This window comes from Aptenodytes forsteri, unplaced genomic scaffold (genome assembly GCF_000699145.1).
Source record: "Aptenodytes forsteri isolate BGI_AS27 unplaced genomic scaffold, ASM69914v1 Scaffold66, whole genome shotgun sequence".
Classification (NCBI taxonomy): Eukaryota; Metazoa; Chordata; class Aves; order Sphenisciformes; family Spheniscidae; genus Aptenodytes; species Aptenodytes forsteri.
Genome location: NW_008795131.1, coordinates 4,924,626 through 4,942,897, shown reverse-complemented (window position 1 = coordinate 4,942,897; position 18,272 = coordinate 4,924,626). Strand labels below are relative to the sequence as shown.

General features: G+C 43.1%; 1 protein-coding gene across 1 annotated transcript in view; it reads left to right on the top strand.

Annotated features, from left to right (window-relative positions):
* Positions 1-16: 16 nt before the first annotated feature.
* Positions 17-18,272, top strand: part of MSI2 (musashi RNA binding protein 2) — a gene marked incomplete at both ends in the record, with an annotated part of 263,463 nt that continues 245,207 nt past the window's right edge. Inside the window, 2 exons of the mRNA XM_009278253.2 lie at positions 17-103; positions 4,313-4,354. Coding sequence (XP_009276528.2) covers positions 17-103; positions 4,313-4,354 — 129 coding nt within the window. The remainder of the gene's footprint in view (positions 104-4,312; positions 4,355-18,272) is intronic.

Here is an 18,272-nt window from a genome sequence, read left to right as displayed (position 1 = left end):
GCTCTTTGTCTCTCGCAGAGGCTTCGGGTTCGTTACGTTCGCGGATCCGGCGAGTGTAGACAAAGTCCTGGCTCAGCCCCACCACGAGCAGGACTCCAAGACGGTAGGTCGTGCGTGGGGCTGCCCGGCTGCCCTTCGTCTGCTGCGGCGGTGACAGGAGACGTTCCAGGGACCGTGCCCTCGCCCCGCGCTTGGCCGCGGCTGCGACTTCGGCCGGTTTTTTGCGGGGCGGTGTCAAGCTGTCATTGAACCGGGACTTCACATGGTTGTTTTTTTCCTTTTTTCCTAGAGTCTGCCTTTAACTTACGAAAAGCGGTAACTTTCTTTTTTTAAATCCGAATTTACCCATACCGACCGATGGCTCCTCCCCCAGCCTTGTATTTTGTTGAGCGGTGACATTGAAAAAATTGTAGAGTAAAATCCAACTTTTTTTGGTGTTCCGCTGCGGAATGCTTTCTGCAGGGAACTTTCTACTTCTTTTGATTGATTATTTATTTATTGGTGCGCGCGTTTCAAGGTGGGAGTGACTTACTGTCAAATCGTAAAAGCTGCTTCCAGTGTCATTTCCCAAAGTCATTTTTTGGTGAGATCCCCCTCACCTGTGATGTCAGGGCCCTTATGAAACGTACGCATTAATTTATGGAAAGCTATGCTAGAGCTTGAGAGTAGATGTGGCAGAGAAGCACAAGTCCTAATCTGTTGTTTCTCCAGGGCTTTTTGCTACGCTCAGCCTCCAGTGGATAACATAAGGAAAATGCTCATGAGATTCAGCTGATCTATTTTTTTTTTTCTTAATAAACATCACATTTACTTTTTTTTTTTTTAATAAATCCCCCCACGTGTAAGTTTGCCCCTTGACCTGGTACAGCTTTTTCAGTATTGGGTCAAACAAAAGGTATCAAGCGTGTGTAGCTTCAGGCCTTGTTTTTCTCCCGGGGATCAAGGCCATGCAAAAGGGTGAAGTTTTCGTGCCTCTTACTTTGTTGCAATTTTAAGCCTCAGCAAACCTGGAAGGGGAGGGGGGGGAAGGACACTGGTAGAGGTCATTACTGCTGTGGTACTGATCGGTCTGAAGGGGGTCGTGTTTTGGGAAGGGAAGGTTCGTGTTGGTTTAACTGTCTGGCAGAGAGCTTCTGCTGGACGTACTGAATGTGTTCATTGCTGTAACTGTCCTTTATAGTATGTATTCTGGATCTTAAAGGCTTTATTTTAACGTGACATGGTGTTAGGAGGAATCCTGTCTCGGTGCTGGAACATCTTGTGTGTGCCTGTGTGTATGAGATTATAGTTAAATGAAGGATAGAAGAAGCAGGGAGCAAACATGAGTGTATGGGTTGTTTTTTGTTTTGTTTTGTTTTTTAAAAATGTAATTTATATGAAAACAAAAAGCCCAAAGCTCTCGTAGAAGCAGGTGGAATCTAGTGTTTTAATTCGACCTACAAATTCTGTTGGGCTTGTCTGAACACGTAGTCCATGCTTTCACATGCCTTAATAATTTGATTTTAGGTTTAATCAGATATGGTAAGATAACTGATTCAACTGTGCTCCTGAGATTAAACTCACCAGACTTTTCATGTACAGCTATATTCTCTATGTGTTTTTAAAGATAAATTTAGATAAGAAGAACAAAGGCAAACAGTGTCTTGAACGAGGGTTTAAAAAAAATAAATCATGGGAGGACACCCTGTCATATTTCTGACTATAATTAGGTCCTCCCCCAGCTTTTTTCCTGTATCACAGTCTAGTCCCTGCAATGTATTAATTTGCTCTTCTCTGGGGGAGGGGTGAAAAGCTTGACCCGGACAAATTTGCCTCAATTTTGATTGTGTGATAATGACTGAATCAATCTAAACAGGAAATCGACCTTAGAATCAGCAACGCAGCTTAAAAGTAAAACATAAAACTAGCCAGGTTCCCTTTCAGCCGTTTATTTGTAGACATATTATAGTAACTGTTCTTTAGTATAACATAGCATTTGACTCTGTTTCAACGTTCAGCACAGGAGGCAGATCGGTTGGGTATTGGCATGGAAACGTCGCTCTTGTTTACAGTTACGTTAAAAGCTTTGTTTAGGTAATGGCCATTCATATCAGAAATAGTATTATAGTCATTTCCTAGAGGACTTGTAGATACAGTAAGTAGAATTGTACCTAACTAACTAATTTTTTTTTGGTAGAAGTTTTTTTTTTGTTTGTTTGTTTGTTGTTTAAATAGCTGACAGGGATATGCAAAAGGTATGGATTTGCCATGTTGATTACTAGTGTTCATCTTCAAATGCTGATGGTGTTTATCCAAAAGGTTTTGTGAAGGAAAATGCAGTTATTTAAGAAGGGCTGTCGCTGTGGTGCAAAGAACTCCATGCTCTTTGAACTGACCTTCAAAAATGAATGTGTTGCTTTAGAGTTTTTAATGGCTCTTCCAACTTTTTACCAGTGGGACTTTGCAGCGATGTCCTTCTGGTGGGACTGGTGCTCTTTGTTGAGAAAACTTTCACTTCTGAAGCAAATGTAGAAACGTGCATGTCTGCCTCCACCTTTGGGTATTGCTGTGGAAAATCCGTACCTGTTGTATTTCCCCGGTAGACAAATGCCTAGTCAGTGCTGAATATATTTGTAGATAATGTTAATCTCTATGAAAAGGTTAGCTTTCTAGATAAAGAATTTTACTTTTTATGCTTTTTGAACAATAAAGTGGCATGTAATCGCTCATTTCTCAGGTATGTCCTAAAAAAGATACTACATTTGTATCTGATGTAGACAAATCAGTTTATCAGTCGCACATCAAATGTTTGTGTTATTTCCAATTTTGACAAATTAATTGAGTAAAACTGCTTTTTAGGAGAGGCCCGTGTTTTTTTTAATCAGTGACAGGAATATTTATCACCACAGGAATAACAATACCAAATGGAAACATCTCCTTTCCCTAATCAGGGTTAGCTTGAGGGAGGGAAAAACCCAACAAAAACCAAACCCAGGCTGTTAAAGAAAGCCTCTACTTCTAAATGTGCCTTAACACGATCAGGATTAGTTTCGTCAGTTTGTTATGTAGTCAAAGACCACACTGAAAGCAGTCGCAAGTTGCACAGTTAAGGTAGGATTTAGTCCTTTAAAAAAAATCCTTTTCCAGACTCTCTATTTAGAATGTGTCTGTGTGCAGATGCTGCGAAAAAACAGAGGTGAAATCAGCAGCGCGTAGACATTTTATTGGAATCATTTTTAAAGATGACAATTTAAGATGGGCAGTTGTTTAAAAGGTACGATTTTTTTTATTTACATCCAGCCATGCATCTGCGGTGGTGTCATTTTGTTGTTAAGTGATTTTTTTGAATGGTAGAGAAGAGTCGCTTTTTAAAGATGACCCATGTGGAAGTTGTTTTTAAAATTGCAGAATTAGCATTTTGGAATTGCAGAGTGGACACGCTTTCTATTTTATGCAGTGCAATGGGAGTCAATGCTGCATCTTAAAACAAGGGAGCATGGGGTAAAACACTTTTTTTTTTTTTTCCTTTTTTTTCTCTGTGGTAGCGTGCTTCATTCAAGAATACTTTAGGTAACTCCTTCATGGAAAATCTTTTTTAAGAACTTGGTTTCTTCTGGTTTAAAATGCCTGTATGTTTCGTTTGTGCCTTGCTCTCCCCTCTTACCCCCCCTTCCCATAAATGCCCCTTTGTAGTCTTTCATTGCTCACATATGTTCTTTGAGGGTGAGCAAACCAGATCAATTTGGCATGTTGTTATGAAGGATAATCTTGTAGTCCTTCTAATGTTTTAGTTTTAATAACTGAAATGTAAATAACTTGACTTTGTGTTTTGCATTTCTTTTTTTGTGTAGTGTTGCTAGTCAGTTGACAAAACAAAGCAGAAAAATAGAAGAAAAACAAAGTAACCCAAAACCCAACTGAAGGAAGGTGCAGGTGTCAAAAACAACAGGTTAAGATCTTGATCAGGAATGCTGGCCGTCTTTCTGTGCAACCTCCAGAGTGTGCAGATAACGTTTAACGTGCAGTTTTGGTTGTAGAGGCAGCATCCAGAGGCTAATACAGAGCTCCCTGAGCACCAGCGGAGATTGTCGCCCAGAAGATGATGCAGGAGGTGTACAGAAGAGATGTTTTCTTTCTTTCTTCCCGTCTCGCTCCCCCTGCCAAAAAAACCCCAGACTGTGATCCATCAGTTCCAGAGTAGATCCAGATAACCCGATGTGCTGAATTATAAGCCTGAGAAATGAGGGATTAATAATTCAGTGATTTAAAAAAAAAAAGTATATAAATTGACAACAAAAGCTATCTTGTTGATTTCCCCTTTCTTTTTCCTCAGATTGACCCTAAAGTTGCATTTCCCCGACGAGCACAGCCTAAGGTAAGTAGGAGGATCGATAATAGGATTTTAGGCACACAGAGAATCATTGTTGCCAGGCAGTTCAGGTTTCAAACAGGGAATTGGCAATGAAAGCTTTTAAAGCCGGAGTGCATGGCGTCTTAAGGGTATCAGCGTATGGCTGTGAAACTACAGGAGAGCTGCTTTGTGCGATATTACGTGTCTCCAGTTTAACTGTCTCCTTGCAGAGTCCCGGTCAGTTGCGGCTGGCTGAAAGGCAAAGACTTCTCTAGTTCTGGTGGGAGATTGTTGCTGCATTACTTGCGTTTGTTATGCTATTTTACGCAATATGTTTTGCATGGTGTTTATGAAGAGCATTTGGATTAAGTGCAGACTTCAGGCTTGTTTTGAGCTGAGCTTTCAGTTCTGTGGTTGTGATGGATGGGAATATATCTCTGCCTTCATTGTTTGCAAATTTTCTTTTGTATAACTTCAGAGATGTGTTTGGAGACTAATAAGCATTGGATAGCAAGTTTCTGATGAAGCTCTGAACTCTTCAGGCCATGGGGTATTCTTTTGCAAGAACAGTGAAACAATGAGCTTTAAGTCCCTTAGCCGATCAGGCTGGCTGGAGAAGTGACCTTCTTCTTCCAGGGCACTCTTGCTATAGTGTGGCCAGTTTCCATGTTGGGACAAAGACGCTGTAGCTATGTGCACAGGAACTTCTGTCTGCATGCTTGCTCTGAAATACCGCTGGGTGCCTTTTCTTCTGGAGGAGTTGCTTATGGAATAGAAGTGGTTGTTGCTCTTTAGGCTGTGCCTAACGAAAACAACAGATCAGTTTCAAATCCAAATGTGCAGTCAGTTGTATTTGAATTTTGAAAAACAGAGGCTGAAAGAAAACTTGTAATTGACGTTTTTCTTTTTTTATTTGTTTTTGAGAGTCTACTGGAAGAACTTAATTTAGCTGGTGTATGCCACTTGTATACACTCTAATCATCTTGGGTTACTTCAGTATTGTGTTAAAAAATGGAAAGACAAGGCTGCAAAGTTGTGGATGCAAGTCAATAAGGAAAAGTGGTTTAAAGTTGGTGGCAGGAGACTACCTGAACAGGTTCAGCCTAACCATTTTATTGCATATAGCTCCTCATGAAAGCAAGCAGTTTAATGGCGTGTGGAACCATAATGTTAAATATTGTACAAAACATTCATCTAGGAAAAACGACGTGTAATTTAAAAACCCTAGGCATATAGCAGGAGAGGCGCTAGTGATTTCTTTAAAAGAAAAAAAAAAAAAGAGAACAAAACCCAACAGCCTGCTTGCAGAATTTTAAACCAAACTAATGTAGTCAAATATTTAGAGGTTCTTTTCTTCATAGGACATGTCTAATAACTAATTAGTGAATAATGGTGTGCCGGCTTGCTTCTGCGCTAAGCAAAGAGTTTATGGTTTGTAGCGTTTGTGGCTTCTGGATTATATTATTGGATTAATGCTGTCTTTAAGATATAATTTAAAGTTATCAGAATTCTGACAGGTTTCATAATTAAAGTATGAAGATGATCTTGCACTGTGACTGATGTTCCATTCTCCCTTCCCAATACCTTTTAAAGGCTTATTTACATTTTAAACTGTCTTCAATTACCAGTTATCTGTTTCTACAGTGTTATTTGTAAAAGTTTATAACGCTTACAACAGAGCTGTTAAGCTGTCCCATGTGATTCCTTCTATAACAATTAAAAAAAACAGGGCATGTCTTATGCCAAGGATATTAGTGAATGAAATTTTCATGTTAATGCAAAATCAGGTCATTTTTACAAAGGGGATTTTGTTTTTCTCCATGTGGGGTGTGGGGTATTTTTTGTTTTGTTTGTTTTTTGTTTGTTTGTTTTTGGTAACAGACGTCTTTCAAGTGTGGGGCAAATCCTAAAACGTACACTGGATGCCACTCTTAGCAGGAACTTGCTCTCTCTGGAGAGATCAGCAGTGTCTGTTTCTGCTTTTGACACACTTGTCCTTTCTAAAGTGTTGGGATTTCTACAGCGCATTTGAAAAAAATCTTAAGATTGAAAGGAGCCTTATCAGGAAATTGGAGAAAATCAGATGCAATAAAGAACAGATTTTACATCAATTATGATGTATTATTCTGGACTGCGTTTCATAATCTTGATTTTTTTGTTTTCTGTTTTCTAATTAGATACCGAATTAAGGTTTTGGACTTCAGTTGTTCATTTGTCCCAGTTGAATACCGAATGCTCAGTGTTAAAATGTGACTGTACTTTAGTCTAATTAACTAGCTAATGCTTGGGTCTGTGGAGATTAATGACATTTAATGAAATGTCTCTGTCTCTCTCTAGGTTCGAGGGGAAATTTTTTCTTCCCCGAGTAGTCTTCCTTCCTGGTGTGTTTAGCAAAATGCAGATTGAGCTTTTTTCAGTGGTCTTCCTGGCTTCCCACCCTGACAGTGACTGGGTGCTAAAGTGGAAGCAAGGCTGCGGGCGCCTTCCCCCTTCTTGTGCAGGCAGACCTTCTGGCAGCGCTTCCCTCCATCCATCCCCTTCCTTCAGAGCCCTTTTGACCTGCCTCTGCACGATTAACTCCTCAGTGGGCAGCGGCTGCGCTGGTTCTCAGGCTGCATTTGCCTCCTTTGCCAGATCACATGCTTGCTGTGGTCTGCGGGGTCACGCTCGCTTATTTGTGTGCGCACAATAATTTGTGCTCATTCCTTCTCCGCTTCTGATTCACTTTAATTGGCTAGTCTTCCCCTTTCAAACTGTAGCCCAGTAAAATGCTTTCTTCTGGGCTTTTTTAACTGCATCTCCATGATTTGACACCTCTCTGGTGATGCAAATTGGTTACTGAGCAAGAAGTGGCAGGTTGTAACAGCAGAGCATTCTTCCCTGATTTTTTTAGAATGACCCTCGCAGAAAATCCTCGGTGATTGCCTCCAGTGGATTACGCCATGATGGGTAATCCTGCTCTCCTTGTGAAGTCCAGGATGACTTGAAGCCATTGTTTTAGGAAATTTGCTGCAGGGGTTTAACTTGTTGAGGTTCTGCTATATAGCTAACAGCGAGATGAAAAGAATATACGTATGCTTTCTTGCGGCTGCTGTTCCTTGATAAAAATCTGTCTTGCTTCCAAGTGCTGGAAGGCACTCTGTAACAGTTGATCATTTATAACTCTGCTGACTTAAAAATCCTTAAAAACCAGCAGTGATGGGGGGGGGAGGTAGTAGTTTTGTACCCCCTTTTGAATACTGAAGACTACAATAATTTGACTTTTTAATATACACAGCCTGTCAGTTCTGACATTACCTGCTGTAGTAGGTTGGAGAAGCTTTATCAAATTTAGCATGTTCATTAGATATTTTCAAATGTAAGCAATTTCTACCCTCACCCCCCTGCCTTGGGGATTTATTTAAAAAACAAAACAAAACAAACCTGAAGAGCAAAAGGACAGCAGCTTCAGTCCATGAAGAACCTCCTTGGCCATGAAAATATCTTTGTGTGACTTACTGGTATAGAAATCTGGATGCTTTGTTGTGCAAAGCCATGTATGAAACAGAGACAGATAAAAACTTCAGTCCAAGTTTACGGTTATCGAGGCTACCCACTGATTTGTATTTTGTGCTCAGGTTCCTCCAGGATGGGACCGAGGTGCCTGTTCTTCCCGGCACTTACTACAGGGGCATAACGCATATGGTTGGGAATTGCTCCGGCAAGTCAACAAGCTGGAACTACTAGCATTCGGTGGCATTCATTAGCATGTGACCTGCTGACTATAGTCTCTATGCATCCTCTTCAGCAGCTGTTAAATAAAAAAGGGAAGCCAACTATTGCTGCTAGCTACTGGAGCTGCTCCTGTAGCTTGGTGGCGTGGGCTGGGTGCTGGATGTCCAGCGTCCTGTCTGCTGATGAGCCAGAGCAGAGGTGGTGGTTGTCAAGATTGCATATTTTAATTTGGGATCTAATCTACGTGGGTTGGGTACAATATTCTGGTGACCATTCGGTCACAAAATAGCAAAAGGTCTTTATTTGGTGAGGGAAGCCTTTTGTTTGATAGTCAGATGGTGATGCTGAATACCGATGTTTTCGTTAGATGTATTGTACTCTAACAGAGGACAGTGCAGGACCGATAACTGGTTCTGGCATCTCTGCTCCAGTCAGTCAGTGTATCTGCAAACTGTGCGTACCTTGTCTGTGGACTAGCTGGTTTCCTGTCTGGCCGGGCACACGGACTTTTAAGAGGTGCAGTTGTGCACATCTGTTCCTCCTTCTTTGGCGAAAAACAGAGTGTCAACAGCTCTCCTTTCATTTGAGTTGCCCCTGGTTAAACCCACGTGAAGCTGGCTATTCCACAGCAGCAAATGGAGGGCATGCCCTTTTGGAATAACACCCAGGCTAACCTGGGATATTTTTTTTTTAAAGCTAACCAGTGGATTTGGATGTCTGATTCCAATTAAGTTAACTGTGGGTGGGGTGTCTGCGTCCCTTGGCTGCCTGATCAGTGTGAGTAGCAGAGAGAGATTTCATTCCAAAGCAAATGATAGACCTTGAAAATCAAGAGTTCTGTTGTTTGTTTCCTCCCCTGCTTCTGCCTGTAAACTCCTCCAGGTTAGTCCCACTACTTCCCATCTTATTTTAAGTATTGGGTGGACTTTGAAGTCTTTTTCAAAAGAATGTGAACTGAACACACTAGCAGAACTCAGGATTCTTCCTTTCCTGCCACCCTTCCTTCCCCACCAGGCTGTAAAGAGCAGCAAGGTCAGGCCTTTTCCCTATGTTTTTTCTTTTTTCTTTTTTCTTTTTTTTTTTTAAAATTCCCCTGCAGGTCTGGATAGAGTACGAGAGGAAGTATTTCCTGCTCTTGGCATTGGGCATAGATGTGTACCTTAATAATGTCGCTGTATCTTCTGCATACAGAGTAATATGAAGTACTTACCAGATGGTATGAGAGATTTCTTTTTGTGATTGATGTCCAGTGTTCAGGTACCCTGTTCAGGCAGCCTTGACATAGATCCCTTGTCCAGGGTAAGCTGCTCCTAGAAATTGTCTCCCTCTGGCATCGGATGGTCAAACAGAAAAGTTGATGAGTCTGAGTCTTGGCTAATCAACCCAGGTCTTCTCAGGTAGTAGAGGATCAGGGTTTTGAAACCCATTATTCTTGGGCTCGGATTCTTGCTCTCTGTGATCTGTTTGAGGCAGAGCACGATCTCTGTTCTTGGATGCTGGCAGCCAGAGGAAAAAGTGGCTGTGCAAGGCGTTCCATGTAGTGCAGTGAGTTTTGTCAGAAGCAAGAGCTGAGCTGGATTTTTGTAATTTTGTTGGTTTTGGAGATGTAAACATTTATTTCTTCTCCCCAACCACTCAGGTAGATTGCTCACGTTGTCCTTAATCCCCACAGACTGTCTTGTACTTGTATAAAATTTATGTATTTCCATTATCATTGCCTAAGGATGTCTTTCATGTTAAGAATAGTCCTAATGTACTTTCCTTCCCTTTGACTTACTGTTAACTAAAAATTAAAATTGAACATCATCTAACTTGGGATTTTTTTTTTTTTTTTAAAGGGGAGTCTACATTCCCCGTGCTTTTCTATATTGTTGGATTATTTTTAATGGCATCTACCAGGTAACTTCTGCATTAAGACCTTGCTGCTTGGATATGCCAGGAAAGGGTCTGAAATGAGGGAGGTCAGGGAAATGGAAGAAGAGCAGCATGCTAACACCCTTGTGCATTCCTCTCTGCTTCCAGATTGAGTACATCTCGTCTGCAAAGTGCTGAGCCTTTATCAGCCCGGGGGTAGGTCTACTAATGACTGATCTAAAACCATCAAATTCATTTATTTGTCACTGCCAGTGACAGGCCAGTTAATGCTAATGGATTCTTTTTTTAGCCTGTTGACTCTGGTGATAGTCTCATAAATGTTGTGAAATCCAAAGCATTAAGGGAACTTGTAACTTATTTTTAGAGGAGAGCTATTGAAACAGGGTAACGTGGTGTGTGTAGATCAAGGTATATGTTATACTGAGAAGGAAAAAGAACAACTCCTCTATTTCATTAAGCCATACATAGATGTCTTTGCTGTTCCTAATAGTTATTTGACTTTTCAATTGTTTTTTTGTGTTCTCTTTAAACGTGTTTTGGGTCATGCTATAAAGGGAGGAGAAGCTGTAAATAGAGCCAGTCATCTTAGGAAAAAATGGCTTGTTTCAGAAAATCGTTCTTCTACAGGGCCTGAATCTTCTCTGTCCCTATTGTGCGAAAGCACTTAAGCATATACTTAAGTTGGCATAAGCATGTGGGTAAGTGCTTTGCTGAATCAGGATGGACTAAAAGCACATTATTAAATGCTTTGTTGAACTGTGGAGGCTGTAGCAGAAAAAGATTAAAAGATTACTTTGTGTATTTGACAGTACTTTGTATATGGTCAGTCCCATCACTTCTCTTTCAGAGATAGCCAGTTTCATCTCTCATTTCCCCCCCTCCACCAGAGGATCTCGCTCACAAGAAAATATTAATCTGCTGTTTCCTCAAAAAAGTGATTGCAAGGTCAGTGTAGCATCAGACTTTAAAAAAAAAAAAAAATCATTGTCTAAGCTTAGTTTAGTCTCTAGCCCTGCAATCACACATTCTATTTGCTGTAGTCACTGGAATAATTCTGTAAACTATGTGAGTAGTGTTCAACGTGGCTTAGGTTTCTAAGATATTCTTGTAGAAATTGTGGTTTGCTGAATAATTTGAAAGTTAATGTGAATCTCTGTAGTCAGATCAGCATGCAGTATTAATAAGTTACTTCTAAACTTTGGCATTTTGCTGCTCTCCTGTTGAAAATATTTCCTTTATTTTTTGAGTGCAGAGAAAATCTGAAGAATGTTAGAAAGTTGTTCTCCCCTGCTCAGTCATTCCTCGTGCTGGGACATCTGCAGCTGGGTGTATTGTTGTGACCGAGTAGGCTTAATTTAAGTATTAAAATTGTACTTCAGGAACTTTGTTATAAAGAGGGACCCTACCCTGCTAAGACGTAGGCAATTCTGCACATGAGGAATAGTTCCAGAGACCTCAGCAAGCACAGTTAAATGCGGACAAGGCTTCTTAATATGTTGGTAAAGTGTATGTGGCAAGAAGGGTGAAGGAAAAGAAGTATTGACAGCAGCAGAAAGCGTTGTTCCCTCTGCCCTTCCCTCCCCCCAGCAAAGACCTGCATTAATTTCCCATTGACTCTGATGTACAATAGGGAAGAGGTTTCAAGCTGACTGAAGGGGCAAAGGTCCAAGAAAGCTACTGTAGCAAGAGCTGATGCAGAGTGACAGTAATGAGGTGGCTTGGCAGGTGGGAGGGAAAATGGTGGTGTGGGGGAAAGAAACTAATATCTAGTGAATTAAGTAGTTCCCAGGGTTTGAAGTTGTTAAGTCCTATTGGTTTTATTTTCCTCTGTATGTGCCATACAACTACGAGATATGGCTGGAGCAAGGCCTCCTTGGCTGAGAATGTGGGCAGGGTCCTGGTGCAGCTCCAGTCCTCGTGGTTCCGGGCTGGGTCGCTGGGAGTGCTGGTGTTGCCCAGAGGATACGAAATTCTTCTGCAGCGTCCCCAAACCTGTGCTGTGCTGTTTTAATTTGTGTTTTAGTACCCTTGACTCTGAGCTCATCTTTATGTTGTTCTGTGGGTCAGTTTTGCATCAAAGAGAAGGTGAGGAGCACAGGGTGAAGAAGTGTTTTAAAAATTTGATTTATTTAAGATAGGGACTGTGAAGTGCCGACAAGACTTTCAGCTTCTTGAATGCTGGTGGAAACAGAATGCCTGCTAGATAGAGAGTCAGGAGAGGTTTTTATAACAATTGCTGAATAAACATTGTTCAGGAATCTTCCCGAAGGGTGGTTTGGTATGGTGTGCAAAGAGGTTACAAGGAGCTGAGCATTTGTCCCAAGTATCTAAATCCCGCTGGGCTGAGAGGTATCGCTCAAGTCAGAGGCTTGGTTTGTGGTGAAAGCATGTCGGCTGCAAACCCTCAGCACTGGCAGCAGGTTTGCTGTTTGTTGCACTGCTGGAAAAACGTGTTGCTGAAGGGGACGTTGCTAGTGATTTTTCTGCAGTGCTTACTGAAAGAGTGAAACTTCTGTATAGTTTTCCATTTGGCCATGTTATCAATCATTTATGTTCAGAGATGCGTCGGTGCTATTCCCTGCTCTGAGCCCGAGCTGTGCACAGAGCCTGATACACAGAACACTTATGCTTTTGCCAAAAGTTTGCAAAGTGTTGTAAATGAGTATAAAGATGTTCATTTGCTGGTGAAATTCTCCTACTTCCGGTGTTGTATTTGGCAGACCTACAAAGCCCGTAGCAGCGCTGTGTGCTCAGTGAATTGTGGAAGGGAGCAGAAAACATTGAAAAGAAATCTGAAGTTAATGCTGACATGTGAAATATGATAGGAATTTTCTGAGGACACGGGAGTATCGCCCCACCTTTTGGTGCGGGGCTGCTACCCACCGTCGTGTTGGATAGTGTCAGGCCGTTGCTCTCTGCCATGTCCTGAGGATCCCTGGGAGATCTCTCATGCGAGACCCGAATGAGTCCCGCTGAGCCAACTATGGTGAAAGATGCCGCTTCTTGCGGCTGGGGCTCCCTCTCCTCAAAAAGTCTCTAGTATAAGGTGTTTGGGGTTTTTTTGATTGATGTATTTGTACTAGACAGCTCACCTTCCTCCCCGGTTGCTTTCTGTACGTCAACTCTGTAACTCCAGCCCTGGATGGATGGCCTGCTGAATACGCAGCATACCTAACATTTGAACTCTACCCTGTTCAAATAGTACTTGGTGAAACAGCCCCTTGTAAAACCTGCTGTGATAATGTCCCAGGACCACTGTTAGCTGGGTTTGACCGCTGAGGAAGCACAGTGTCATCGTCAGTAAGAGTTTGGTCTTTCTTGGTGCAGCGTGTGAGAACCCAAGTAAGGCCCTCATGGGCCTGGTACTGCCGTTGAGCCTGGGGAGGCAAGGGTCGGAGGAAAAAAGGGCAACAGGGGATTATCCAAAGTATCTCAGCGTGGCAGAGAACACAGCCGTTTCCTGATGCCCAGGTTCGGTACCACATGGTAAACGGCTGCCTCTGTCTGAAAGAGATGTTGGCAGTGTCCCTGGACGTTGGGAAGGAAGTGTGTGAAGCGAAGCAGGATTGTATGCTGCCGGCTCTTTATGCAACTTGTCTTTGAGGGGTTAAACTGAGGTTTTTTTGTTTTTTAACGACTTTTGATTGGAAAATTTATAAGGGAGGCCCTGACTGGAGTGCCAGTGCTTTGGTGTGTGGCGGAGGCTGTAACTGCTGAGTCCTGAGGTTCCTGCCGTACGCTGGTGTTTCCGAACAGCAGCGGCGAGGCGAGGCTTCGGGGAGGGGGAAGCAAGATAAGGATGCTAGGCCACAGCATGTGAAAGGTAGTTTGTGGTATGAATTATGGCTAATGCCGGTCACATGGTGGTTACAAATTAGTGTGGGGGCTGGGGCGCAGTGCTTGTGCACTGGGAGGCAAGGGGGGAGACTGGCAGTGGATTTAAATGGGTTGAGTGGCACATTGCAATGCAGGGTCGATCCTGGTGCCCTCAGTAATGAGAGGAGAGGAGGAAGCATGCTAAGCTGCAGGTGTCCTGGAGTCCCTCTGCCTCTAGATAAGTGTTGGCTCGACTCTTCCCCGCAGAGCTGGGCGCTCAGCCATGCCGGACGCTCCTCCGCCCCCGTGGTCCAGCTCCTGGAAGCTGGCTTTCTCCTTTGTGCTGCAGGACTGTACCCGTTTCTCTCTGTGTGGCCTGTCGTTCCTCCCTGTTGGAGCTTAGAGGGATGGCTGCGGTGGTTCCTCTGTCTTACGCAGACGAGGAGTGTGTCCTGATGTGCTTCCACTGTGAAGTGCAGCACCGGAGACAGGCTGCACTGTAATTGCATGCCTCTGTTCCTCCTCTGCCTGCCGAGCGGGGATTTCCTGCCCTAGCTGGCCTGGGATCCCGGGAGTGGGTGGATGGCGGTGAAAAGCACCTGGAGAGAGTCTCCTGCCACAGTACCTTTGTGCTTTAAATTCCTGACTCGCCTAATCCCGTGCTGTGATCAAAGCAGCACGTTATGCATGCAATGTGCCTGGCAATTTATGTATGAAGAGGGAGTTGTGATCATCTTGTGTGATTTTTATTTTTTTTCCCCTCTTTCTCATCTGGTCACATCCTCTATGTCATTAATCTTCCAGATCAAATAAAATGATAGTTGAAAGTCCTCTATAGTTATGATTCCCCCAAAGTTTTGTGAGCATGGCTTTGATTTTGTTATAGTTATTAGAAGTCAGTTTAGATTTCTGGACCTCTGTTTTGTAGGTATCTCCAGTGGATATTTTAGTAGGGGCATTTCTCTTCTCTCTCAATCAAGTATGTGTAAGCAATAGGAAGAGAAGAAAATATAGAATAGAAAAAAAAAAATCAAAGCAATTTAGTTACCAGTCCGAAGGCTTTAATACTAAAGAGCCATGAAGAAACTTTATTGGAACTATAATTGTAGACATAAGCAGTGATTATCTGTCTTCATGCTTTTATAGTCCCCGTCACTGTCATCTGAACACATGAAGCTGATGAGAGTGTGTGCAGAACGTTATTCAGCTGATGCTGTGTAATCCTGATCTCTTGCAATATGTGGAAAGTAAAATAAAGTGTCAATTCATTTGAAAATGATGGGGAAAGAAATAGGTGGGAGAGGACAAGTATCCTTGCAGAAAACATAACCTTATTTCATCCAGCTTGCAGCTAAAGGATTGCAGTTGACAGGGTAAGCATCTTACATGGACGTGGTCAAAAGAAATTTTGCTGTTTCTTTATGTTCTTAGAGGTCTTCGGCAGGTGCAATCCTTCATCTTTGGAGGGTGCCTCCCTTTGTTTCCTTGAAATGTTCTGAATTTCCTGCAGCTGAGAGGAGGGCAACAGCACCTGTTCATCTTGTGTTCCTGAGAACTGGAGATCGTTGGATCAAGGCAGACAAATGGATGCTGCCAAGTGCTTCTTGAGGTGGAACAGAGATCAGAGAGCAAGTCCTGAATTGCTCAGCCTGATTATTGGTGCTGGGTATGCAAGTGAAAATGTGCTCTGGGTATGCAGGTGAAAATGTGCTCCGGGCTGTCAAGAGGCAGAGGGAGGAAGAGGTAATTTGGTGGTTGTATGCAAGATTCTTTTCCTGCTGCTTGGCAGGCCTAAAGATCTGAAATCCTCAGTATTAACTACCTAGTAGTTTTTGGTGAACTCGCTAGGCGCTTCAGAGGACTGCGTACATGACATGGTGTTGCCCTGCAGAAGGGGAGCTTGCACTGCTGGTACAACTGAGTGATTAAATCTACCGTGGCATTCCTGAACCATAATCTGGTGCCCATTTTGTCAAGAGGCTTTTATGTCTCCACTGCCCTAAGAAATGTTGAGTGAGAGACTTTCTGCTGCTTGGCAGCCAGAGTGGTAGAAGGAGTGGTATATGCAGAGCTCTGGCATTTTGCATTGAGGGTAGTAACCCCAAGATAGGCACAGGCTTAGATGGTTTGAGTTTACTTGATCCAGGCCAGTGTTACTAGGGTCTGCTTGCTGTCTTTTCTGCCCCTTGCTCTCTTGCTGTTCGTGCCTTTCAGGCAGGTGTGTTCATTGCCTGAAGTCAATTTCTAAGTCTCGTAATTTTCATTGCAGTCACCTGCTCAGCATTAAATGGGGAGTCAGTGGAAGAAATGAGATAGGAGCCAGAAGTCCTGTAATCTCTTAACTAACAGTACGCAAATAGTCGAGGGCTAAGTTTGGGCCTTAAGAAGGTAGCTGTTTTGTTGACGATTTCTGAGTAGGGGAGGCATTTGTTGGACAGGAAACTGGTTATACTTTTTTCCTTTTTTTCTGAAATTTGGAGGCAAAAAGCTATTTTGAAGGAGGAAAATAGATGCAGAGGAATCAAAACCTTCTAAATCTGATTTTATTTACTCTAGCACTGAATTAGGACCAGGTAAAAAACACAACTGACCATGTATGGTTTTGGTGGACTTTTCTGAATTTCTCAGCGATGATTGTCTTTGCTGTCACTGAATTTAGCAGGAGTTAACCACTAACTTCTGTTATAGCAGGTCAAAGCAAAGCTCCTAAATTGCCTAATACGCTCAAGGCCATTTTAGGAAAAAACCCAGAAAACTACTAGTAAAGTGCCTAGATACACAAAGAAGTAGGCAATGCACTTTTTGGAGATGCATGCCTGCCTATCCTCTATTTGAAATCAAAATGACATAGTGATGTTTTGAAAGTTTCTGGACTTTGTCTTAGTGAGCTGCCAATGAAAAACTGGTTCTTGGAAAAGTTTTATTCAAAATGTAGTTGAAAGTCTGGGGGACATACATTCCTGGAGATATCAGCATCCTACTTTCATAAAAGACTTGCGTGCTGAAATGAGTTAAACTAGTTTAAATCTGACCCTTATTCTTATCATATGGAGATGAGGTAAGTGATTGTCATCACCCTTGTTTCATGGATGTGGAAAACAGAAGTGCTGCTCACGTGTTCTGCAATACTTGAAACAGTGGGAATCGCTGGTGCCTTGGGAGAGGGTTATTCGAACCCGACACGGTGCTGGGGCTGCACCCGCAGTGCCACGTATTTCCAGGTGTTGGTGAAGAGAGGAGACGTGGGGTTTGAGAAGCTGATGTCCCAGCTGTGCCACGATTAGTGCTGTGTGAGTAACTCTGCATTTTCTTCAGTCCCCACAAGGTGACGAAGCTATGTGCGAAGATTGCCTTAGTGTTGCATCATTGGAGACGGGCATGAGTCAGTCGTGAAAACCCTCTGCAAAAGGCTTTTGTAGCTAATACTGGCTTATTAGAAACAGTTGTTGAGAATAGGCCTGGTTTCACTGGGCATTTGAAGCATCTTAAGAATGAGGCTAGTGGTGCTCAAAGTCAGAGGGGGGCACAAGCAGACGCGGGGGTAAGCTGTAGAATGTTTAAGATGGAGGGGTGAGTGCCCAGAAGAACAGACTGAATGCAGCACGCCCATCCGACATCTGACTGATGCTTCAAAACCTGTAGTCAGCTACTGTAGTATGGGGCAAGAAAGGGAAGGAACGAATATAGAACTGTTCCGTGCCAGGGCTTGATTAATTTCTGGGGGAGGCTCTGTGTGTTTGTGAATACGTAGCAGCACAAAGCAGTGTTGAAACCCAGAGCTCATTGCACGAAGGTGTGCTGGTGAGCTTGAGTGCTGAAGAGTTTTGCTGTCTGTGTGGTAAGGGGAGGCTGTGCGGGAGGCAGCCGGAGCCGGCGGGAGTCAGGGTTCCGTGCTTGTTTCTGAGCAGCGCTTAACGTCTATGTCTGCTTCCATCGCTGTGAAATGCTGCTTTTACGGCCACCGCTGCTGCTGTAGCTCTGAGCACTCTGCATGCACTCAGCAGCCCTCTGCCTGTGAAACAGTGCTGCCCTTCTGCACTCAGAGGGCTTGCCTGTATGGCACATCTGTAGAGGAGGAAAAATTGCAGCCCGGGCTTCTGGGTACCAAGCTGAATACCCTGAAGACCATGCTGTCCTCCCTTGCTGCTGCAGGCTTCTCTGCCAGGCGTGCTGGAAGCTTTAATTCATGTGCTTTGGGATCCTCTGGCAGGCAGTGCTGTAGAAATGAGGAGTATCATTGTGTTTTATTGTGGCTTCTAAGAACGCAGTGTGTTTGTGCTTCGGGGGGCCCCAAGGGCTTTGTTTTTCACCAAGCCTGAGCTATTCTTCAGTAGAGCCTTCCCGGAGCGTGATCTAGTTCTGCCCATTAGGAGTGAGAGACGGGCCTGACTGATTTCTGCTCCCTGCTGCATAATAAATCTGATACTAAAATTAGTGCTGGTCTCCCTAGGCCATAATTCTTGCTGAGATTATAGAGAATTGTGTGTGCAGAGAGGAATTGTGGTTGTATGTGTGTTTGGTTTTGTGGGTGGGTTTT